At 44.9% G+C, this 26320-nt stretch overlaps 1 protein-coding gene across 1 annotated transcript in view; it reads right to left on the bottom strand.

Moving 5' to 3' along the window:
- Nucleotides 1–26320, bottom strand: part of rps6ka2 (ribosomal protein S6 kinase, polypeptide 2) — a 594161-nt gene that overhangs the window by 134255 nt on the left and 433586 nt on the right. Inside the window, exon 5 of the mRNA XM_067989092.1 lies at nucleotides 2293–2373. Within this exon, the coding sequence (XP_067845193.1) occupies nucleotides 2293–2373 (81 nt within the window). The remainder of the gene's footprint in view (nucleotides 1–2292; nucleotides 2374–26320) is intronic.

The raw sequence follows: 26320 nt of genomic DNA on the forward strand, positions 1-26320 counted from the left end.
ATCAAGCTCACCATGGACTACTCCTCAGAATCAGTTTCTTTCTTGGACACACGAATCTCCATCAAAGACGGGCACCTCAGCACCTCACTCTACCGCAAGCCCACGGACAACCTCACGATGCTCCACTTTTCCAGCTTCCACCCTAACCACGTCAAAGAGGCCATCCCCTATGGACAGGCCCTGCGAATACACAGGGTCTGCTCAGACGAGGAGGAACGCGATGGACACCTACAGACGCTGAAAGACGCCCTAGTAAGAACGGGATATGACGCTCGACTCATCGATCGACAGTTCCGACGGGCCACAGCAAAAAATCGCATAGACCTCCTCAGGAGACTAACACGGGACGCAACCAACAGAGTACCCTTTGTCGTCCAGTACTTCCCCGGAGCGGAGAAACTACGCCATGTTCTCCGCAGCCTTCAACATGTCATCAATGAGGACAAACACCTCGCTATGGCCATCCCCACACCTCCACTACTCGCCTTTAAACAGCCACCCAACCTCAAACAGACCATCGTTCGCAGCAAACTACCCAGCTTTCAAGAGAACAGCGTCCACGACGCCACACAACCCTGCCACGGTAACCTCTGCAAGACATGCCAGATCATCGACACAGATACCACCATCACACGAGATGACACCACCCACCAGGTGCATGGTTCATACTCCTGTGACTCGGCCAACGTTGTCTACCTCATACGTTGCAGGAAAGGATGCCCCAGAGCATGGTACATTGGCGAGACCATGCAGACGCTGCGACAACGGATGAACGGACACCGCGCAACAATCGCCAAACAGGAGGGTTCCCTCCCAGTCGGGGAACACTTCAGCAGTCATGGACATTCATCCACCGACCTTCGGGTAAGCGTACTCCAAGGCGGCCTTCGAGACACACGACAACGCAAAATCGTCGAGCAGAAATTGATAGCCAAGTTCCGCACCCATGAGGACGGCCTCAACCGGGATCTTGGGTTCATGTCACGCTACACGTTACCCCACCAGCGAACAAATGTTATCTGTTTTTAATATAATGGGTCATTTGCTGGCTCTCTCTGCCTTCCGGATGTTTCTGCCTCTCTCTGTTTTTTTTCTCTGTTTTTTTTCCCTGTTTGTTTTTTTGTTGAATGTGTATTCGGGGGTTCTGCAGGTGACAGCTCTCTGTCTGAACACGGTGATTGCCTTGGCAACGGGCAGTTGCAGGGGCAGTCTGTAAACACCATGTATTGTTCAATATGTATAAATGCGTAGGCTTCAAGGAGCTCTTGAAACATTTGCCTGAGGAAGGAGAAAATCTCCGAAAGCTTGTGAATTTAAAATAAAATTGCTGGACTATAACTTGGTGTTGTAAAATTGTTTACAATTGTCAACCCCAGTCCATCACCGGCATCTCCACATCTTATTATCCAAGCAGTATGCAGCCTCCTTATTCTTCCTACCAAAATGCACCACCTCACACTTATCTATATTGAAATTAATTTGACAATTACACGCCCATTCTGCAAGTTTATTAATGTCCTCTTGTATTTTGACTCATTCTTCCTTTGTATTAACTATACCCCCAATTAGGTGGTCATCCGCTATTTTGGAATTGTACTTTCAATTCTTGAATCCAAATCGTTAATGTAAATTGTAAACAACAGTGGTCCCAGCACCGATCCTTGTGGAACACCACTTCCCACCTTTTGCCAGTCTGAGTAGCAACCCTTAACACTTACTCTCTAGTTGAGGTGATCTAAGAAAAGAGAACAAACTAATTGTTCTTTTCTTGTTCGTATCATTTCTTGGGGTAAATTTTTATCTTTAGTGCTACCGATGGAGATGTTCATATGCCAGGAGCACAAATCGGAAAATAGAATGCGTACTGCCCATGAATTTTTGTCCTGCGATGAAAATTTACCCTGATTCAATACCTGTCCTTGTGTCCAAACTGCGCATTTCTCTCTCCCCTCCCTCCAGTGATGATTGACAGTTGTCTCATATTTAGACTAAAAAAAAAGTAAAGTGTTCCACTGTGCATATCTTGTATCATCTGTCTCAAAGGGGCTGATAGACCATCCATTTCACTAAAATTAGGCCAAAATTCAGGCTTTTGTGACTGAATCCAAATATCCAAAATGGATCTGAAAGTAATATATTAAGATTTAAAATCTGAAAAGAGGCCCATTCTTAGCCTATACAGTTTGGCTATTTTTTGACCCTTTATGCTCATCTTGATCATGTTGGTGATGGTAATGGTAGTGATGGTAACCAATGATAATGATAAGTTTGAATTGAAAGCACAAAACTTACCATAGTGCAATTTTACTATGAAAGGATGATTGACTTCAGCCAAAATGTCACGCTCCATTTTTGATCTGACTCGGTCGCGCACTGAGGAGACAAAAAAGAACTGAATTAATAAAACAATGGCCAGGATTTTGACTTGGAGTCGGGAAGGGGGCGGGGGTCAAATCGTGGATGGGAAGGACGTCTTTTATTTTTTTTTGTCGGTTTCCCATCCTACAGGCTGGCCTGATTGACAGACTGGCCTCAGTCGGACGGGAGCAGAGCAAGAAAGAGGACGTGAAAAGGTAAGTCTTTAGGTAAGTCTGAGATTGTATGGATGGGGGGGGGGGGGGGGGCGGGGGCATCGGTGGGCATGAGGGTTATGGAGAGTATGGGGGCATTAATGGGCATGGGGGCATTGATGGGCCTGGGGGCACCGTGGGGCATGGGGGTCACGGGAGGGGGGGAGTCAGTCATTGGGGGAGAGGGGAGCTCAGTCATCGGAGGTCAGTCACCGGGGGAGTCAGTCATGGGGTGCAGGGGGGGGTCGGGTGTCAGGCACCGGGAGGTCGGTCACCGAGGTGGGGGGGGGCTTTTGGGGTTGGTAGTCCACGATCGTTTGGGGGGTCCACGATCATTGGGAGGTCCGTACTTGTTTGGGGCGGTCATGATAGTTTGGAGGGGTCCACAATCGTTGGGGGGGTCCGTGATTATTGGGGGGGGGATTGTGATCATTGGAGGAGGGGGTCGCGATCGTTGGGAAGTGGTCGTAATCGTTGTGGGGGGTCGTGATCGTTGTGGGGGGGGGCCTGTTGGGCCTGGGGGAAGCACTCCTGCTCCTCCAGGCCTCAAGCTGTGCTAGAAAGGCACTTAGCTGCAGTTTCAGGCCTTCTCACCTCCTCTCACGCGGCATGAAGGAGAAGGCCCGGGAATCTTGGCCCCCAGGGGTTGCAAGTGCAAAACCTGAATGAATGGAGGCCCGCAGCCTCCTTGGAAGGTTTTAGTGACCAACCTGCGTCCTGGGAGCGGGTTGGTCGCCCACCCTTTGTCCTGCCCCGGTGAAAACCAGAAACGGGCGGGTTGGAGGTGGGTTGGGGGCGGGTCTGAAATTGTCACAATTTTCAATGTCCCCCCACAACCACCCGTTTTTCACAGTTAAAATCATGCCCAATGTCTCTGTCTTAACTTTGTATCCTGTCTGTGACGTACATTACAATGAATTCTGGTTGGACTTACCAAATGTCTTATAAACAAACCCTTAAAAAAAGTTGGATCTTATTTCCCAGGAAAGTGACGTATAATAACATAGTAATATTTCAGTCAGGAGAAGATCATTGGTCCATCTAGACCTCCCGTCAGGTTCCCTAATGTGATTCTAGAGCTAATAGCTCTGCATCCAATTCACCAGCAGCAATTTATCGAGTCCTTTTTTAAATTTGCTATGTTTTTTTAATACACCCCCAGTAGTTTTAATTTGTTCTACAAATGTATCACCCTCTTACTTAAAAATGTTCCTTAAATTTCCTGTTTGCTTTTGATACCTTAACTGTCCCCTCTAATCCTTGAATTTTGTGCCCTAAAGAACATTCCTGGATCCAAATTCTCTATACCTGTGAAATTCTTAAAGACCAAATGTTGCCAAATGTTGGTTTATTATTATTAGTTAGGAGCAAATCCTAATGAGTTTTCTCAGCTGCTGTTCAAGCAAAGATTCTTGAAGTACTTCAGTAAACCATCTCATGCATATAGATTGTTTCCGCTATATGGTCCAGTTTGTGTCAGGAAGACTGAAAACTCCATTACAACTGACACCTCTGCACTATCTTTATAACTTCTCACAGCAGTACATTCAGCCCCTTCTTATTTTGTGGTGGCTTACAAAATATTCCGACCATTAATATTTTTTCCTTTCTATCTTGCAGATCTACCCAAGGAGGCTCTGTGACAATTTCCAGTTCCTTCCTCTCAGCAAAGTATAAATCTTTCCTGATAAACAGTGCTACCCTATACATGTCAACCCAGAAAACCAGCAAAAGCTGAGTAGCAGCTTTAAAAAAGCTGACTGTCACATTTCAAGATTTTTGGCTATATGGCCTAGAAAGAATTTTGGGTTAATTTATATCAAGATATTGCTATTAAGTTAAATTCAGCACACAGGGTGTTAAATCAATCTATACAACGCATTTAACTCAGTAGCTGGGAAGTGGCTGACAAAATTGTGTTTCTTACATACAATATCAGTTTGAGACAATGGGGTTTGTTAATACATTCTAAGCATATTCACATATACAATGTTGGAATGGCCTCATTCATTGGCTGCCAGCGGAGCACCAGTTGGTTTGATTGCAAGCTCATCCGCCAAAGAGCTGTGGAAGGTCAGAGGTCAAGTCTTTCATTTCCTGTCCAGCTAAAAAAGGACAATTTGAAGAAATTTGGACTGAAAACAGTCATAGAGATATTACTCCTTGTAAGGTTAGAGCCAGTCAGTTCAGTGAATACTGACTTGTAATGGTGATGCTTAGCCTGCAGCAGGGGCTAAGTTTGCATAATTAAATATTTTTGATGTTACAAAGAACAATAGGAAATAGATAACATTTTACTGAACACTGTATTCTCTTCTTTCACATATTACTAATACAATAAACCAGCTTCTTGGTTTACAATTGGCTCTGTGTCATTAGAGTGTTTATCAGTCCGTCTTCTGGAAGATAAGTGGGCGCAAGTACGAGGTTACACTATCAAGTGCACACAACAAAGGGCTTCAATGTTACAACCCCAGGTCACACTATCACTTGACTAGATATTGGGCAGTGAAGGTAAACATCCGATCATGACTGGGGGGGGTTAGAGGCTATGCTAATGGGAGAGACCGCTATATGGAACACAAGAGAACACCTCGCGCAGACCTCAAATTTGTGATTCTGACACAGCCTGAGAAAAGCTGACAGCTCAAAAATAGCTTTGAATATAATCTATCACACATAAAGGCAAAGAGTTAAACTGAAAGTGCAGTGGGATATCAGCTTGGCATAACCTATAGTGCAAGTATGCCCAATATTCAATAATTTTTATTGTAGTACACTAAATCACAGTTAGTAGTAGAGAGATAAAAGCATGAGATTTATTTTCTGTGGGGCATGCTGTCTCAGACAGCCTTTGGGTGCATTTATGGACGTTTTGCATCCTACTGTAATTGTGAATGTGAATTGCCAACCTCACTCCTGATTTTATTTCCAAACCTTGGCCAATCACACAGGTACATTTACAGGAATTGTCAGATCAAGCCAGTTAATGAATTCATACCAGGGCACATCCACTTTATCTCTTATGCAACCAGTATTGAAGAAAATATGGCCTAGAAATTTGATGACGTTGTGCCTGTTTTACAAGTGTAAAACGAGCACAAAAGCATCCAATATGGTGGGTGGCGTGCACGCGTGCATTCTGAGCCAGATAGCGCCGCCTGCCACGTTGGTATAGGCATCAAAAGGGCTTTAGGCCCTTTTCTTATGCAAAGCAGGGGCCTAACGTCTGTTTGAGGTCCCTTTGTAAAATTGGGCTGCCCTGACGCAGCCGGTGTCAGGCCAATTACCTTCAGGAAAACCAGGTCTATGTACGGTCTAGCTAACGGTCCTTAAAGGGATTGCTGTAGGCCGCCACCAAAAAGGTAAGTGTTTAAAAAGATACTTACCTCAATATGTAGCCAGAAGGTGCAGCAGTACTCCTCCCGGCTCCACATTAAAATCACGGGTCGCTGCTGGCCACCGCTCACCCCCTCCTGGTCGTTGCCTCCCTCCCTCTCCCGATCGTTCCCTCCCTCCCTTTCCTGATCATTCCTTCCCTCCCTTTCCCGATCACTTCCCCCCTCCCTTCCCAGTCACTGCCTCCATCCCTCTCATGATTGTCCTCCTACCTCCCGCTCACTTCCCTGCTCTTCCACTTACACCCTATCCTTCCAATGACTCCCCTTCCTCTCACGGTCATCCCCTTTCCTCCCACTTACTTCCCCACCTCTCCCAGTCATAACCCACCCTTCCGATCGCTCCTCCCCATCTAAGACCAACCTGTGGACCACTGCCAGCACTGCAGGAGCCCAAAATTCAAATGGTTTTCACCAGAGACCTGCCTGGGGATGCCTAGCAGGTGTCTGAAGCTTGCTGGCCTCATGTAAATAAGCACCAATATTGGATGGGCCTTGGACCTACACGTCCCAGCATAGGGATCTTCGCCTGTGCCCAGTTTTTTAGACCTATACTTTCACATAAAACAACATCCAGGCAAGTCCCAGAAAGTTCCTTTGGAAGAAAATAAAATGTTTTTAGAAGCTGCATTTTATCAGATGATTTGTTTCTTTGGAGGCAAACATTAAATAAACACACCCATGATTGCAACCCTCAGAAACCAACAGCTGATCTTAAATTTTTCTGTCAAGTTTGTGCACAACATATAATGGCAGAAAGTAACATTGTTTGATTCCAGTCCCATTTCCAATCAATCTGGTTCTGAGAAGCTCTAATAACACCTTTCAAATGATCTCATGACATGGCCAAGGACACACATGAAGAAAAGGTACTTGAGTGATGTACCAGAAGGTGATCAGGATCTTGTATTGTACCACGGCAAGGAGCCAATATTTTCAAAAGGGGTGGAGGAGAAAGGAGAGAATTGATGAAAAAAGAATCCACTCTCTGAGCTACAGCTCCTTCAATTCATAGTATCATAGTAGGTACAGCACAGGAGGAAGCCATTCGGCCCATCGTGCCTGTGCCAGCACTTTGACAGGACTATCCAATTAGTCCCATTCCCCTGCTCTTTCCCCATAGCCCTGTAAATGTTTTCCCTTCAAATATTTATTCAATTTTCTTTTGAAAGTTATTATTCAATCTGCTTCCACCACCTTTTCAGGCAGTGCATTCCAGATCATTACAACTAGCTGCGGAAAGAAGTGTTTCCTCATGTGGCCTCTCGATCTTTTGTCAATCACCTTAAATCTGTGTAATTTGGTTACCAACCCTATCTGCCACTGGAAACAATTTCTCTTTATTTACTCCGTCAAAACCCTTCATGATTTTAAACAACTCTATCAAATCTCCCCTTAACCTTGCCTGTTCTAAGGAAAACAACCCCAGCTTTTCTAGTCTCCAGTTCTGGTCACCACATTACAGGAAGGACGTAATTGCTCTGGAGAGAGTGCAGAGAAGATTTACAAGAATGTTGCCAGGGCTTGAAAATTGCAGCTATGAGGAGAGATTGGATAAGCTGGGGTTGTTTTCCTCGGAGCAGAGGAGGCTGAGGGGAGACTTGATTGAGGTGTACAAAATTATGAGGGGCCCAGATAGAATAGACACGAAGTACCTGTTACCCCTAGCGGAGAGTTCAAGAACTAGAGGACATAGATTTAAGCTGATTGGTGGAAGGATTAGAGGGGACATGAGGAAAAACTTTTTTACCCAGAGGGTGGTGGGTGTATGGAATTCGCTGCCCGAATTGGTGGTAGAGGCAGGGACCCTCAACTCTTTTAAAAAGTACCTGGACCTGCACCTAAAGTGCTGTAAGCTGCAGGGCTACCCACCGGGTGCTGGAAGGTGGGATTAGAATGGACACCTGTTTGTTCTTCGAGCCGGCGTGGACACAATGGGCTGAATGGCCCCCTTCTGTGCTGTATCTTTTCTATGGTTCTATGGATCTATGGTTCTCTCCACATGACTGAACTCCCTCATCCCTGGCACCATTCTAGTAAATTTCTTCTGCACCCTCTTTGAGGCCTTGACAACCTTCCTAAAGTCTGGTGCCCAGAATTGAACATAATATTCCAGCTGAGGCCTAACCAGTGTATTATAAAGGTTTAGCATAACTTCCTTGCTTTTGTACTCTACTCCTTTATTAATAAAGCCCAGAATCCCATATGCTTTTTTAACAGCCTTCTCAACTTGTCCTGCCACCTTCAAAGATTTGTGTATGTGCACCCCCAGGTCCCTCTGATCCTGCACTCCCTTTAAAATTGTACCATTTAGTTTATATTGTCTCTCCTCATTCTTCCTACCAAAATGCATCACTTCACACTTCTCACTTAAATTTCATCTGCCGTGTGTCTGCCCATTTCACCAGTTTATTTATGTCCTCCTGAAGTCTGTTACTATCTTTCACATTGTTTACTACATTTCTGAGTTTTGTGTCATCTGCAAACTTTGAAATTATACCCTCTATACCCAAGTCCAGGTCATTAATGTATATCAAAATGAGCAGTGATCCTAATACTGACCCCTGGGGAACACCACGGTATATTTCCCTTCAGTCTGAAAAACAACCGTTCACCACTACCCTCCTCTTCCTGTCCCCTAGCCAATTTTGTATCCATGCTGCCACTGTCCACTCAATCCCATGGGCTTTAATTTTGCTAACAAGTCTATTATGTGGTACTTTATCAAATGCCTTTTGAAAGTTCATATACACAACATCAACCGCACTACCCTTACCAACCCTCTCCATTACTTCATCAAAGAACTCAATCGAGTTCGTCAAACACGATTTTCCTTTAACAAATCCGTGCTGACTTTCATTTATTAGCTCATACTTTTCCAACTGCTCCCTTTTTTTGAACAGGGGTGTAACATTTGGCAATCCTCCAGTCCTCCGGCACCATCCCATATCTAAGGAGGATTGGAAGATTGTGGCCAGAGTCTCTGCAATTTCCACCCTTACTTCCCTCAGTAACTAGGGATGAATAAGGACAAACTGTTTCCACAGACAGGGAGGTCGGTAACCAGAGGATATAGATTTAAAGTAATTGACAAATGAACCAGAGGGGAGGTGTGGAGAATTTTTTTAAGCAGCAAGTTGTGGTTTGGATTGCATTGCTGAAAGGGTGGTGGAAGCAGATTCAAAAATAACTTTCAAAAGAGAATTGGATATATGCTTGAAAAGGGTAAATTTGCAGGGCAATGGGGAAAGAGCATGGGTGTGGGACTAATTGTCTAGCTCTTTCTGTGCTATATGATTCTATGATTCTATGATTCTACAAGCTGTGTAAACCTTTAGCTGAGAGCTGGCAACTTCACTACGATATTTAAAGAGGCCATTTTAAACACAGCTGAATTTAACTGCCCCCACCTGGCAGAAACTGGGCAGGTGGCAGTTAAAATAATGGGAGTCACTTACCCCCTCCGATCCCACTTCCTTCCCGCTGTGTTCCAATATTAACCTGCTCTTTTGAGCAGGACACTCACAGGAAGGAAGCAGGGTCCTACTTTAACTATACAGATCGGGTCCGATGATGTCATGAGGACCCGATCTCCAATTTCAAGCTGAGGAGGGTTGGGGGGCAGTGTCAGGTAAAGCTGTCGGGAGCCGAATCCTTGGCCAGAGGAGGCCCAGAAAGTAAGTTTTAAATTTATTGTTCATGTTTTCTTGTAGACCTGAAGGGGCAGAAGTGCTCATCTGGGCCTCACAAGGAAGCCTTGGGACTCCCTTGCACCGGGCTACCACCACCCCCCCCCGATGGCGGCAAGTCCCACCCTTCCCCCGATCACAGCAAGAATCCCTGATCATGGCATCACCCCCATTAACTGCCGGGGACTGTTCCCATAGGTCCCTGGCTGCAGCCTCCGGTGCAAATTCCCGCTCTCACCTGTCAGGCAGGCAGGAGTCTGCCACAGATTATTTAAATGAGGTCTTGCCAATCGTCCTTGGCCTTGCTGGATTTTCCCCAGGCTACTGTGCTCCCCCGCACCCTCTCCGTCTCCCTGTTAATATCGAGGCCAAAGTCCTTCAGGTTCCCTATTATTCTATCAAATATTGAATCGTTGAGTACAGGCTTTAACATTCCTACAGTGCCCATTTAAGGTTTGCTAAAATACATTTAGACCTACATGCACATGTTCCCTAACACACTTGACCTGCTCCCTTAGTGGGGAATCCCCCTTCCAATTGTTCACTTGGTGGAAAGTCCCAACTCTCACCTACTCCTTTAATGGTAGGGCTCACTGCTGACAACACCTGGGAAGAACAGCCTAGTAAATGCAGGAATTACTGATGGGAACTATGCCATTCTCTATGGGTGTTATTTTTACCTTCCCCATAAGAACCTAAGATATAGGAGCAGGAGTAGGCCATACGGCCCCTCGAGCCTGCTCCGCCATTCAATAAGATCATGGCTGATCTTCAACCTCAACTCCACTTTCCTGCCTGATCCCCATATCCCTTGATTCCCCTAGAGTCCAAAAATCTATCCATCTCAGCCTTGAATATACTCAACAACTCAACATCCACAGCCCTCTGGGGTAAAGAATTCAGATTTATAGATTTAAAACAAATAGACCAAAAGCAAGTCATGGGTTCCATAAACTGGTAAGTACTTCTTGGCCAACATACAAATGCCCTGGCAGTGTAGTGATATCTTCAGGTGGAGCTTTCTCTGACGCTAGTACTGTATGTGCCATTTAAAAAGGCAAACTAAAATTACTTTGTCAGTACCTCCAAATCCGCCCCTTTCAATAGTAAGATGACTCAAAATTTAAAAAGTGTTATTAATGGAAGAAGGGATTTACAGTTGCCACGTAGGGATAATAATATGTTGCTTGATTTGTTAGTGCTAATCAGCATTAGTACCATCAATAATGAACCTAAAATAAATCTTAGCCAATGAAGAATTAGGATCCAGTCCACATGGGGCATATTCTCAAGAAGTGAGGTTGGGTGCAAGACATTCAGTTGCCCCCCTAGCCCATGAGTTAGAATCATCTATTTTACCACAGAGCCTCAGTGATTATATCCAATGTTCAATTTGCACTATTCCCTCATTTTTACGTTATTGTTGCAACTCTGAGAACAGCAGGATGACAATGAGGAATTGCTGGTGGAAGCCGCATTGCTCCTTATAGCTGTCAGTATCAAAATTCTAGGCTGAACACTTTTAAGCAGAAGAGGTAATTATGGTCTGTAACCAAGCGATATCTCACAGCTTTTACTGCTACGAATTTGCTGATAATTACCCAAAATAAAAGAGCTCACAGTTGACTGAACCACAGATCATAAACAAGTCCTAATTTTGAAGAATTACTTTTCCATACAGCATTGAAGGAAACTGATATCTTGCTAACACACTACAAATAACACTTGTGTCTCACCCTTTCTAGCTGTCATGTGAAGTTGTTGTGACAGCCTTCTGTAGGTCGGCTTGTATTACAATACCTGGGGGTGACAGTGAAAGAAACTAACCCAAACAGTATAATTTGATGGAGGCAGTGACAGAAAGTGACAGAAATAACAAGATCATAAATATTTCAAACTACAACTGACTGGCATAATTGTTTGAGGCCAAACTGTAGCACAATTACATGATTCAGATAATGAACTGTTTGAACTCAACTGTCTTGATTATGTGAACTTCTTGTATTGTATTAGTTATGCAAAGTATAGTTATACGGTACTATAACTATATTGGGGAGTTGCCAAAATGCACATTCCACATCCTAAATTCTATTGTGGTTCTAATGTTAAATAAACTATAGTTTAACTATAGTTAAATTAACTATAGTTTAATTCTATGGTTAATTAAACTGTACTCAAATGGTGATTGGATTGGAAATAAGAAACATTTTAGGGCCTATTTTCCACTCCCACTGCTGAAACAGTAGGACCCCAGTGCTGAGGGTCACTCACTGAAATTGTTGAGGGGAAAAGCTGCCAGTTTTTTTTAGGTTAGCTTTGATTTACTATGCAAGACAACCATTCAGCCTGGATTGAGCCTACTGGTCGGGATTGCAAAATGTGGAGGGTTGAGGAGGAAAGGAAATGGTGAATATCAGCAGCCCTTAAAGGGCTGCGTAACACAATTAAAGGGATGTAGCCACTTAAAGGTAAGTGACCACATGAAGAGATAAATTATTTTTCAGCCTTTCAAAAGACTGTAAGAGGCAAAAGAAGCAGCTGGCCAAAGTCACTAGATGTCAAAAGCAAAAAGAGATGCAAGAAATAAAGTATATGGACAAATGATGGGAGGGGCACAGGACCCAAAACCCCCTATTTGATGGCTGGTGAAGTGAAAGTGTTGTTGTATGTTAATAAAGGGCTACTCTATTTGGGACTCAGGGCACCTTTCCCAGATGACAATAGTATAGTGTGATGGCTAGGGTCAGTTTTGTGTACACTACCTGTACGATCTAGAAACAAATGCAGAAGAAGACTGTACTCCTTAAGGAAGCTGCCAAGGTAAAACTACACAACAGTTTCATTGGCAGGTCGATGGCCCAAATATACTTGCCACAAAATGTTGCTTGTCAACCTACAAACATTTACTATGGGACCATGCCAAGCCATCACACAATCTTATGTCTCTTTCTTTGCTTATCATGTATACTCATATTCCAACAGGGTGCACATTCAAACTACAACTTACAATTGAAAGCCTTAGGATACTAACATCTCCAAAGGGCTTCACAGATAGAATCATTGTTACACAAACTTACTGTATGATACATGGTCACATACTGACACATAGGATGGGGTGTAAGTTAGGTACATGCATATGTGTTTCTTCAACATGTCAAGACTATTTCTCAGATTGAATGACAAGATGACACATAATAGAACTGAACGCATATAAGAGCATCAGGGCAGTAGGGAAAAATGAAGCTAAGACCTCCTTCAAGCTCAAGATATTTACATTCCTATTCATATCTTGCATATATTATGACTTTTCATAGCAAGATTTTACAACTGAGTGGCTTGCTAGGCCATTTCAGAATCAACCACATTGCTGTGGGTCTGGAGTCACATTTAGGCCAAACTGGGCAAGGACAGCAGGTTTCCTTCCCTAAAGGACATTAGTGAACCAGATGGGTTTTTACAACAATCCAGTAGTTTCATAGCCATCATCACTGATACTAGTATTTTAATTCCAGATTTTTATTTAATTAATTAATTGAATTTAAATTCACCAGCTGCCATGGTGGGATTTGAACTTATGACTCTGGATTACTAGTCCAGTAACATAACCACTATGCTACCGTACCCCATAAAATCCTGGAACTCCCTTCCTAACAGCACTGTGGGAGAACCGTCACCACACGGACTGCAGCGGTTCAAGAAGGCGGCTCACCACCACCTTCTCGAGGGCAATTAGGGATGGGCAATAAATGCCGGCCTCGCCAGCGACACCCACATCCCATGAACGAATAAAAAAATATATATATAACCACATATGTACATATCGGGGGGAAAATTGGATAGGGCCTGTTTTTGGGCGGGAATATCATGATCCGCTATTACCCCGCGCCCATTGGTCCCTGCGCAGGCAGGGCGAGATTTTTTTCAGGCCTGAGGACTCACCTGCAATCTGCGTTGGAAATCAGAGTTGAACGAGGATTCCATGCAACACTTTCCACCAGCAGGGGGATCTCCATTCTCTTAAAGGCAGGCTGTCTGTTAGAAATCTCTTAAAGATAGCTAGTACCTGTTATTTGCTGAATATAACAGCCTGCTGCCTGCACGGAATCTGAACGGAGATCAGACATCGCACACGTAAAGCACAGATGCAGGTCCCACCCCTATGTTTACATACTGAAGAGTTATTTTAAAACATTGAATAAAGGTTGCGCACTACTAAATCCCACATCCTCCAATCTGCATGCCAGACCTCACCAATCGGCCGACCCGAGATTCCGTGCACCAAGGTTCTCTGCTGATGCATCAGAGGCTTTGGTGCAAGAGGTGGACAGAAGGAGGGACATCCTATATCAGCGGGGGTGGGGGGGTGGGGGGGGGAGCAAGAGGCTCTGCAGAACATATGCCCAAAAGGCAGTGGGAGGCAGCGGGGAACGAAGTCAATGCCAGGCGCACAGCATCATGAACATGGATGCAGTACAGGAAGAAGTTCAATGCTTCGACATGAGTGGTCAAGGTGAGTGAGGTTAATTGTCAGGTGGCATCTCCTACCAACTGCACCACTAACTGCATCCACTCCTCCACGCATTAAACCCCCCAACACCCTCCTACCAACAAACTTTTTCCATCAGTTCTCAACTCTTCCAATCAGAGATTTCCTCTCACCCTCACACATTACCACTGTTGCAAGCCGCTGACCACACACACTGGCAGCTATTCATACATGACAGGCACATTGCCCAGACACACATCACGCTTCCTTGCAGGAGAAGGTAGCGCATATCAGTAGGCAGCAATTGGCAGTGGCATTTAGCTACTCGAGCCTGTTCCGCCATTCAATGAGATCATGGTGGACCTGTGACCTAACTCCATATATCCGCCTTAGCCCCATATCCCCTAATACCCTTGGTTCACAGAAATCTATCAATCTTAGATTTAGAATTCACAATTGAGCTCGCATCAACTGCCGTTTGCAGAAGAGCTTCCCAAACTTCTCTCAACCTTTGCATGTAGAAGCATTTCCTAACTTCACTCCTGCACGTCATGGCTCTAAATGTTAGGTTATGTCCCAGCGTCCTAGTATTCAAGTATAGGAGACCTCCAAAAACAGTTACAAATGTCTTGGCAGCCAGAAGCAATAATCCAGCCACTAACCTGTAAATCCTGCATGGTCCCTTTAAATAGCGCCAAAGAGGGGTCCTGCAGGCACTCTAAGACACGTTCAGATGGTCGGGGTTAAGACTGTGCGTTCAGTTGAGCGTTAAGTCCCAAAATGGTGTGTATCACTTTAAATCAGCGTTCTACACTGATTGAAGCCATTTTCTCCCTACTTTACATGGTTCCAGCATTCGTTATCTGCGCCTGCACTAACTCCTAGACCAAGATGGCGTCTGGCACACGTCACGCAGGAAATGTGCGTGGGCATCCAAGGCGCCATCTTGGACGTCGGAGAGGCTGTGTAGCGCCGAAACAACGGGTGCTACATGGCCCAATTTAGCGGCCATCGTACCTAACGTACACATCACACAAAGTATAATGCAAGTCAAGATCGGTTTCAAGGTGTGTCTTCAGAGCCAGCATTCTAATATTTGTTCCTTTTCTATCATTTCAGGCCTGGAAAAATAGCTAGACAGCACTGTCAGGCGGTCAGAACAAGATTGCTTCTCACAGTACCCTGCTTCTCTCTTACATCAACAGTTGGAAGCACCAGCATATCTGCACAAATTGCAAAGAAGGCAGTTATGAGCTGGAGGAGGTAGTATCATGTAAGTCACAGCTTACAGGTCAAGAGGAGCAAGAGGCAGCGGCAGAGGAGAAGCAGCAATCTGAAGTCCACATGGCCACTATCAGTACTTTTGGAAATGTAGCAGTGATGACATTGGGCACCCATGTCATGCTCCTGTTGCTGTTACTGGACCTGGTGACCTATGCATCAGTCAACTGTTTGATAAACGTGTATACAACGAATGATCCCAATGCTAGCTTGGAAGCAGGTTGAGGCAGAAAAATTGAGGGCAGCGATGTACTTGACTGCCACTGACAGTGTTGTCCCTATGGTACAAGATTGTCCACAGGTCTCCTTGCAACAGATGGCTGAGCCTGCAACTGGCTCCTCGCTGACCCAAAACCTGTGAAAGCAGTTCCCCTTGGTCAGTGCCAGAGCTTACAGATATAGATGGTGCCATTGTGATAGGCTCAGTAGCCTCGCTGTGGTGCTTGCTGACAAGCCTTATTTTATCTTGTATCATTTTGGCCTTGAAATACTTCATGCAGGATGCTTTAAAATGAACCTCCATCATGAATTTTAATTTGACTTTGTGACCACCACAGGAGTCTAGAGCTTGCCGTTAAATCCTCGTCATTCCCAGAGCTCCTGTGAAAGTTTATATGATCAGAGTCCCTTTATATGTCACCTCCTTTTTAACCTCTTCCTGTTCTGTGAAGTCTTGTAAATACTTCAATTGCAGTTGGCTTTCCGGTGATTTAGTAGATGTTCCGTTCTTTTTGTTTCAACATAAACATCCCCTATTTGTCTGATACAAAAAAATTCCAAAAATAAATTGAAGAGCAATACAAAAATACTCTAAGATTAAAAAAATTAAGAGAAGAGGGGGAAAAAACACCTAAAAGTTACTGCAAAAATGAAAATTAAACACATTGGGGTCGATTTTGAAATGGTGGCGAGTTGGCAGCGTAGTGGGTGAAGGTGCATGTGGCAAACCCGAATAAACAAAACTTACCATTTCCGACACGATCGCATGGTGATTCCTGATGATTAACGTCCACTTCGGGTTTCGCGCCCAGCAGCCAGCCTGATTGACAGGCTGACTGCCGCCAGGAGCTGCAATACGGGGGGGGGGGGGGGGGGGGGCGAGAAAGAGAGACATCATCCGGCGCTGGAACGGAAGGTCGGGGTGGGGGGATAGAGAGTCGATGATCGGGAGGGGGGGAGATGGGAAGATTGAGGGGGATAGGGGAAGATCGGGGGAGGAGTGAAGATCGAGGGGGAGAGGGGAAGATCAGGGGGGAGAGGGGAGGATCGGGGGAGAGATCGGGGGGAGGTGGAAGATTGGGAGGATATCGGGCGGTGAAGATGGGGACATTGAGAGGACATCGGGGGGGGGTGAAAAGGAGGAGATCAGAGAAGGAGATATCGGACATCGAAGCAGGATGGAAAGGTAGGTTGATTTTGTGTTTTAACTTCCTTCTATGGTTTTTTATTTAATTTATTTTATTTCTTTTTCCCTTTTCTGGCCCTTCACACCTGGTTCAGAAGCAGTGGGCAAGCTCCCCAGGTAAGTTAAAAATCGTTACAATCACTTAATCTGTCATTGGTAAAGTGCCTTAAGTACCTCAATGAGGTACATTTGACTCTTTAATTATCATCTCACCGGTTTTAATTGCAGTCAGGATTTCCGGTTTCGGGTCACCCACATGCACACAGGTAGGTCCCTGGGAAACTTGGCAGTCGGCGGGTTGGAGCCGGCTTCTGAACCCGAACGGGATTTCTGCGATTTTTCGGAGCCCCCCCACCCCGAACGCAACCGCAATTTCCCCCTAAAATTGAGCCTATTATACAAAAAAGTGCATCACACAAGGAGTTCTCCTTTACACCCATTTACAGATAGGTGAGTAGGGTGTCGAGCACAAACCCATCCTACATGGACAGAAAATTGTGCCTTGCCTTATTCGCCTCAATTTAACTTAATTTAAGCGATTGTATATTTTCACCTGCCTCAAAGATGCACTGGACCCCAGTCAAATTTCTGGCCTCAGGGATATTTACATGTTGGAGATGGGCTCCCCTATCCTCTAACTGGGGGAACTGTGGAAATTGTGGTAACACATTCCAGCGGAAGGCCTCAGAGGGAGAATATCAGCAGCCTCCGAACTACCGGTGTAACGGTAAAGAATTAAATAAAATGTCACCCTCCTCATAGGCCAGCACTCGATCACGCTCCAGCACAAGCCCAGGCTGTGAAAGAAGATTCTGTGACCCCCTCTGCTGACATCAGAGCGCTGGATGCCTGGGGCCTGATCGGCAATTCTTGCGTCCAGCATTCAAATGATGCAAATCGAGTGAAATACATCGGAGAGTATATTTCCCTCATTTGCATAGGTTTAATATATGCCTGCCCAATTATGCATGGATGCATGTATTCTGCATCATCTGGGCTGGCCACCAGGAACTTGGGAGGGAGGAAGGCACACAAAGGCTGGGATATAGCAGAGATGTGCCAAACAATTTTCTGTCCCCACCTGCATTAGATCCACTGAAAAACTTGTGGCAGGTAGCCAGAAATCAAAAAAGACTTACATTTATATAGTTACATTCACAATCTCAGGACACCCCAAGGTGCTTTATAGCCAATGAAGTAGTTATGAAGTGTAGGTACTGGTGCAATGTAGGAAACACAGCAGCCAATTTGCACACAGCAAGGTCCCACAAACAGCAATGAGATAATGACTAGATAATTGTTCTTTTGTGATTTTGGTTGAGGGATAAATATTGGCCAGGACACCGGTGAGAACTCGCCTGCTCCTCTTTAAAATAGTGTCATGGGATCTTTTACATCCACCTGAGAGAGCAGACGGGGCTTCGGTTTAATGCACAAGGAAGAAACATAAATACTCCATCAATGGTACAGAAATAGCTAAGGATGGTGTTGAAAGAGATCTAGGGGTTTTAGTAGACTCAATGCTCAATGTATCCAACTGTTATACAGTAGCAGTTAACCAAGCAAATTGAGTGCTAAACTATACGACCAAAACAATAGAGTATATGTTTGAGGAAGTTATGCCCAAATTGTACAGTACTCTGGTCCAACCACATATTGCGTACTGTGTCCAGTTCTGATCATTGAGGCGTAAGACTTACATTCAAGCCCTCAAGGCAGTTCAGAAAAGAGCCACAAAGCTGGTCTCCAGCATGAAAGGTGTGAGGTATGAGGAAATACTAGAGAAATTTGACATTCTCAGCCTTGGAAGGACTATAGGGTTCTTTCTCAATAGGTGAAATAAGACAGATCGAATTGCCTTCCATATTCACACTGACCTTGTGATCTTGCACAGTGCTTTTAAACAAAAGTGTGGACACTTGTCTCCATTACCCTCATCCCGAATCTAATCAAAAATTAAATCAGCTCTTTTTAAAACAAAGTAATCAACGTAGAATTAACCTTAACCACAACAAATGATGGAAATGTACAATAAATGGATCACAATCTAAAACAGATCAAAGTTTGAGTGTCATCCTTCATCAGAGTACATTATCTGCATTAGCTGGGAGTCAATTCTCCTACTCACTAGTTTTGCTTGATGTTTTCCAATTTTCCTCTTGTCATGCAATTAAAAAAACTGCTTACATGAACATTATATATTCTAACAGCATATTAAAGCCCTGGATCATTTTCACTCTCCATATTCTTTATCCAATGAAAACAAGGTCACTTTCATCAAGTTATCCTCACAATTTAGTCCTAAAATCATTCTATTGTTCTCGTATGAACCGCTCTACAATGCATCGTAACATCAATTTGATCATCAGTGTTTAAAAACCAGGTAAAATATCTTGGAAGAAGACGTTGGATCTGGCCACATGCAGACATAAACTAAGTACAATGAGTCCTAGTTTGAAATATCTTCCCTGTTATGCTTTCTATATCTCATTTCCAAAGCACACCACTCAAGGGAGACATCCAAACAGATAAGTAAACAGTACAGCTGGCACTAGACTGTAACTAACCTACGTTCCACAGATTAACTAGGTCCCCTGTAACCAGTCACATCCTGCACTGTGAATTAATTTCTGCTTGGCAAGATATTTAAATAATAAGTTAATGGGCTCGATGTTCGCACCTGCGATCAGGTGCGTTCGTGGCGGGGGAGCTGTGAAAATTGGGGATTCCTGGGGAGGGTCTGGAGCCCGGCTCCAACCCGCCCCATTTCCGGGTTCCCCACTGACACGCTCACATGCGCGCGCAGCTCCCGCATGTGGGACTCCCACCGGCAATTAAAGCCAGCGGGGTGCCACTTAAAGTACTTGAACAGGTACTTCAGGTTGTTTACAGACCTGATTGACCTGTTATTTTAGCAGGGATGGGATTTTGCAACTGACTGAGACTGTTTCCCGTACTGGGAACACTCCCAGTTCAAATGGACGTGTTGCAGCCATCAGCCTGTGGCAGCTGCAAAGGTCCATTTGACAGGTGGGGGGGGGGGCGACCCTCACTCATTGCAGGAGGCCACTCTGTCACTTGGGACAAAGTTTGGCCTCCACCACCCTCCTCCTAACAACAAAATTCACCAACTTGCACACTTACCCCGGGGTCCAGACACATTTACCTACCTTGCGGACCCCCTCAGATGTACATCTTCCGGATGGGGGCCGCCGTAGCTGCAGTCATGACCTCCTCGGAGGGCGAACAGCCTCACCAGCCTCGCCGGCCACGCCGTCCACCTCTGACACGTGGAGCTCCACAACACAGTGCTGTGACACATCCACCTGTACAGCAGGAGGGAGGGCAACCGCAGAGAGAGATGCATCGCAGAGGGCACCACCCTCGCCACAGGGTCCACAGACCAAGGCTCAGCTTCCTGGACCTCTCTGAGCAGCAGTGCACACGGAGGCTCAGAGTCACTCGACATGTAGTCGTGGACATCTGCAGCCTCCTTCATGCTGAGCTGCTCCCAGCTGGCTCGAGCACCATCTTCTTACCTGTCGCTGTCAAAGTCACCACTGCCCTCAACAACTTCTCCTCCGCATCCTTCCAGGGTGCCACCGGGGACATCGCCGACATCTCTCAGTCGTCTGCACAAAAGAGCCCTGCAAATACACCTACACCCACTCTGCAGTGACACAATGGGTGGCATCAGTTGTGGGTCTTCATTGTGATCCTCAGGAAAGGGCATTATTGCACAAACCAGACAAGATTCGCAAAGGCGTGGCAGTAGTGGTGCCAATATAATATGTGATGTGAGTTGGTCAGAAATTAAATATAAGTAAAAACCATGATAAACCCTCAAGCACCCTTGTGCATCCCCTTCATGCTTTGCCGTACGCTTCCTACTGCACATATGTGATGCATGCCCTGTGGCTGCAGCACAGGTAGTGGCAGGTTGAGTGAGGCTGACCGTGAAAGAGATGCACGAGAGGGTGAGTATGAGATAGAGCCATGAGATTGTATGAGGATTGGGTTGAGTGGTAGTGGCGGGATGAGTACTGGCGAGGTGAGTAAGTGCAGGTAAGATGAGGATGAGGTTTGAGTGGGTGTGAGGGGTGATGTGACAGAGTAGTATTGGCTGTGCAGAAGGAGATGTGGGGTGGGGGCGGTGATGTGGCAGACGGAGTGTAGGGGAATGAGTAAGTGTACTCACTTTGGCTGACCTACTTAGGTCATTGTAGCGCCTCCTGCACTGTATGCAGGTGCGTGATATGTTGGTGGTGCAGGTGACCTCCTCAGCCACCTTGAGCCAGGCCTTCTTGGTGGCAGAGGCAGGCCGCTTCCTCTCGCCCGCCAAGAAGAGTTGGAGTGAGGCATCATTAACCTGGGAGCAGCCTTCCCCCTGGGCTGCTCCATGCTGTAATTTTTCCTATTTCTTGCAGCATCAGTCAGTGGAGGACTGCCCCTTTAAATAGGGCTCCTCCAGCTGACAGACCTTACTGCGCATGCGCAGTCCGCCCGCCGCGCAGCTTAGCAGCGGGGAACCCGGAAGACCAGGTAAGTGGATCCAATTAGCCTGCGATTGAGTGCGGAGCAGACTGATTTCACCGGGAGCGTTACCCACGCGCCCAATCTACCCTCTGCCGCGAACCCGCCGCCATGGTAATATCGGGCCCAATGTGTGCACCATTAGATACAGCCTAGGGTCTGCTGTGTCGTGGCTTTTAAAGTGACTCTTTGTCAAGGGAAGCAGGGGGTTGAGGTGGGGCGGGGGGGGGGGGGTCGTTGGTGGAACTGCCACAAATTGATGTAAATATGAGCCATATTTTAACTTTTCGATCTCTTCCTCTCGAAGTTAGTAATTTAGGGTATTGTTGAGGCATACAAAGGGTCTGCCAAAATACCATGTTTAAAATATATTAACTATTTTACTATCAAAAAACTAATTGTAAATGTTGAGCATTTTTTGATGAGTTCTTTGATGAAATAACGGTGATGAAGGTAGCACGGTTGATGTTGTATATTTGGACTTTCAAAAGACGTTTAGTAAATTACCACATAATAAATTTGTTAACAAAATTGAAGCCCATAGGATTAAAGGGGCAGTGGCAGCATGGATATGAACTTGGCTAAGAGACAGAAAGCAGAGAGTAGTGATGAACGGTTGTTTTTCAGATTGGAGCAAAGTTTACAGTGGTGACCTCCAGCGATCAGTATTAGGATCACTGCTCTTTTTGATATATATTAATGACCTAGACTTGGGTATACAGGGCATAATTTCAAAGTTTGCGGATGACAAGAAACTCGGAAATGCAGTAAACAGTGAAGAGAATAGTAACAGACTTCAGGAAGACATAGACTGACTCGTGAAATGTGCAGACACATGGCACATGAAATTTAATGCAGAGAAGTGTGAAGTGATGCATTTTGGTAGAAAAAATGAGGAGACGCAATATAAATTAAATGGTACAATTTTAAAGGGGGTGCAGGAACAGAGACCAGGGGGTGTACTTACACAAATCTTTGAAGGTCGCAGAACAAGTTGAGAAGGCTGTTAAAAAAGCATAAGGGATCCTGGGCTTTATAAATCACTGGTTAGGCCCCACCTGGAGTATTGTGGCCAATTCTGGGCACCACACTTTAGGAAGGATGTCAAGGCCTTACAGAGGGTGCAGAAGTGATTTACTAGAATGGCGCCAAGGATGCGGGACTTCAGTTATGTGGAGATTCTAAAGAAGCTGGGTTGTTCTCCTCAGAACAGAGATACAGCAAGTATCATTCTGTTAGTGTTAATTCAAAAATGCTGACCTTCCTCATCACTGGCTTTCCAGCCAGAGGAAATAGTCTTTACCTAATCACACCATCAAAACCCTTCATAATTTTAAAAACCTCTATTAAATCTCCTCTTAGCCTTCTCTGCAGTCCTGAATGCATTCTAAAAAGTGTTCCCCACTTTGACCACATCATTACCTTTATTTCAGCCTATCTTGGGATAGCTAAAGTCACCCAATATTATTGCCCTGCATTGCTTACACATCTCTCTGAACTGTTTGTAGATCTCCCCCTCTAACTCATCTCAACTGATTGCTGGTCTGTAATGCACACTATTTCCACCATTGGACCATTTCCCTTTCTATTTCTTAACTCTATCCATATGGATTCTGTCTTAGTGCAACCCCATGTGATATCCTTATGTTCTAGCACTGTGATAGCATCCTTCGTTAACACTGGCATCCTAACTCCTTTTTGCCTCCTTAGTTGCAACCAGGGATATTGGGCCGGATTTTGCTCTGAGCGGCAAACGAACAACTCCAGCCGTTCGTCAGACTTGCACTTGTCCATAGATTTTCAATGGGCTTTTGCACAGCAAGCTCCTGTCATTGGGAGCTCAATACAGCACGGCAGCCTCTGAGTAGCATTTGGAATCGTGCAAGAAAGGTCTAAACAGTGAAGAGAAGGCACACCCACCAATTCAGCCAAGAGTCTTACAGAGAGATGAGTAGAGTCTTCAAATGACCTCTTAAATATAGAAAGTTAGTTCAACTGTATATGAACTTTTAAAAACTTTTTATAAACAGTGGGATCCCAAGTGGAAAAGGCATTTTTTCATTTTTTTTTTCCACACAGGCCTCTTTAAGCACTTCCAGGACTCTTTATGTCACATAAATTTGAAAAAAATGTGAAAAAATCTGACACCCGGCTCTCACAGACTTTTTGTACAAGTCTCTGACAGCTAAAAAGCTGCCTCCGGCTGAATCCTGGCTTAATTAAATATGCATGATCTTTAAATGGTGGCAAGACAGGCTCCTCGGGTCAGTTCAGACAAGCCCTAACTTTTTCTGGCGAGTTTAGTTCATATCTACAACGTCAATGCAGGAACTTCACGCTGTTCAATTCATTTGAATGGGGAGCCAAACGGCGAGTTTCGCGCAGCTTGCAGAGGGGCAGCGCATCTCGGACAGCAACTTCCCGATTTCTGCGTTTAACTGCACATGTGCGTTCCCCGGCAGATGCTGTTCGATTTGTGCATAAATAATAGTGAGCACTGTTAGCCTCACGGCAAAATATGACCCATTAAGTTCCCAGTCTTGTCCAAAGTTAAGCCATGCCTCAGTTACAACTACTATATCACACCCTTCCATAGTTACTAATGCTTCTAACTCCCCAATTTTTTTACACATACAAACCACTCAATCCTGAATCTAATTTTTGGAATGTTCACTCATTTTTTTTCTTGGTTTTCTCATTTAATTTTTCAATATGCTTTGTCCCTTCCACAACTGTGGTTTTCTCTCTCACTGCTGCATAGCCTCTTTCTTTCCCTTTCTCTTCTGATAGTATTTTCTCACTATTTACTTCAGCTGAGCCTTTTGTCCCCATTCCAAAAAAAAAGGGGATAACATCACAGGAAGCCTATTCATGCAAAAAAAATCCTTGAAGTAACTGAAAGTTTAGCATTTAAATTTGTAGATATCCATTCAGAAAACATTGTGCATTGCAATAGCCACTTGACCCAGCTGCCACTGATGTATTGTCGTTGGACTGGCTGCTAAAAGGTCCACAGGCTTTTTAAAGGGGGAATCTTGGAGAAAAACTGTGCGATAAACCATTTTTTTTTTGTTTAGGAAAACAGAAGAGACAAAATTGGATCATTCATGGAAGAGCCATGTGCAGAATTTGAAACTGGAATTGGAACAAAATGGCTCTGTAGTACAATGGGATACAAGAGTATCTGTATAATTATAGAATGGGGATGGGAAAGTTTGGTTCTACTCTGCTTTTCAGTTGTTTCCTATATTATCTCCCAGCTGTTTGGAACAAAAGGCTTCCATGATAAATCCTAATGTCGACTCATCAATCAAATGGCGGAGCAGGCTCAAGGGGCTGGATAGTCTATTCCTGCTCCTATTTCTTATGTTCAATCAAACCCACCGAAACAGACTAACAGCTTCACTCCAGACTAACACCGTTCTTTTCTCACATTTTAGCACTGGCAGAACCAGCAACTTTTCTCAGTACTGCTTCCTCATTTCACATTCCACACACATGGCTTTCCTTTCATCTCCTCCCCTTCTTCATTCCAACTTGCTTCTTTTCCAATTTTGGTCTCCTTACCTAAGAAAGGATATACTTGCCATAGAGGGAGTGCAGCGAAGGTTCACCAGACTGATTCCTGGGATGGCGGGATTGTCGTATGAGGAGAGATTGAGTAGACTAGGCCTGTATTCTCTAGGGTAGATGCAGGGAGGATGTTTCCCCTGGCTGAGGAGTCTAGAACCAGGGGTCACAGTCTCAGAATTAGGGGTAAGCCATTTAGGACTGAGATGAGGAGAAATTTCTTCACTCAGAGGGTGGTGAATCTTTGGAATTCTCTACCCCAGAGGGCTGTGGAGGCTCAGTCATTGAGTACATTCAAAACAGAGATCAATAGATTTCTAGATATTAAAGGCATCAAGGGTTATGGGGATAGTGCAGGAAAATGGTGTTGAGGTAGAAGATCAGCCATGATCTTGTTGAATCGCGGAGCAGGCTCGAGGGGCCGGATGGCCTACTCCTGCTCCTATTTGTAATGTTCTTATGTTCAGAAGATGCATGATATACAGAAGCCCTTCACATCTCCACTTTCCTTTTCAATAGCCACTTACTAACTCATGCACTCTCTTTCTGCAGGACAAAACAGTTCACATTGCCAGGGAGAGACCCAAGACTGGGGAAGGAACTCCGAGCATCATGGCCCTCAACCAAATGAGCAGGAAGCCGGAGAGATTAGTGACATGGCAAAAGCGTTGAGCATTAGGGAAGGTGAGGCTGGAGGCTTATCTGAACAGGGTGTCCGCCCATTACTTGTATTCCCTTCATTCAACGCAGCAAATTGCATATTCATCCAGTTTGACAACTTCAAGCTGCATTCTGAAGACTATCAGCTGTTAATGTCAAGCCTGTCAGTGCCATCCTATCTCTTCAGAGTATCATAGTAGGTACAGCACAGGAGGAGGCCATTCTGCCCATCATACCTGTGCCGGATCTTTGAAAGAGCTATCCATTTAGTCCCACTCCCCTGCTCTTCCCCATAGCCCTGTAAATGTTTTCCCTTTAAGTATTTATCCAATTCCCTTTTGAAACTTACTATTGAATCTGCTTCTACCACTCTTCAGATAGTGCATTCCAGATCATTACAACTCGCTGCATGTTTCCTCATGTCACCTCTGGCTCTTTTGCCGATCGCCTTAAATCTGTGTCCTCTGGTTACTGAACCCTTCTGCCACTGGAAACAGTTTCTCCTTATTTACTCTGTCAAAACCATTCATGATTTGAACACCTCTATTAAATCTCTGTTCTAAGGAGAACAACCCCAATTTCTGCAGTCTCTCCATATAACTGAAGTCCCTCATCCCTGGCACCATTCTAGTAAATCTCTTCAGCAACCTCTCTAAGGCCTTGACATCCTTCCTCAAGTGTGGTGCCCAGGTTGAACACAATATTCCAGCTGAGGCCTAACCAGTGTT

Source organism: Heptranchias perlo, chromosome 8, assembly GCF_035084215.1.
Source record: "Heptranchias perlo isolate sHepPer1 chromosome 8, sHepPer1.hap1, whole genome shotgun sequence".
In the NCBI taxonomy this organism is placed as follows: domain Eukaryota; kingdom Metazoa; phylum Chordata; class Chondrichthyes; order Hexanchiformes; family Hexanchidae; genus Heptranchias; species Heptranchias perlo.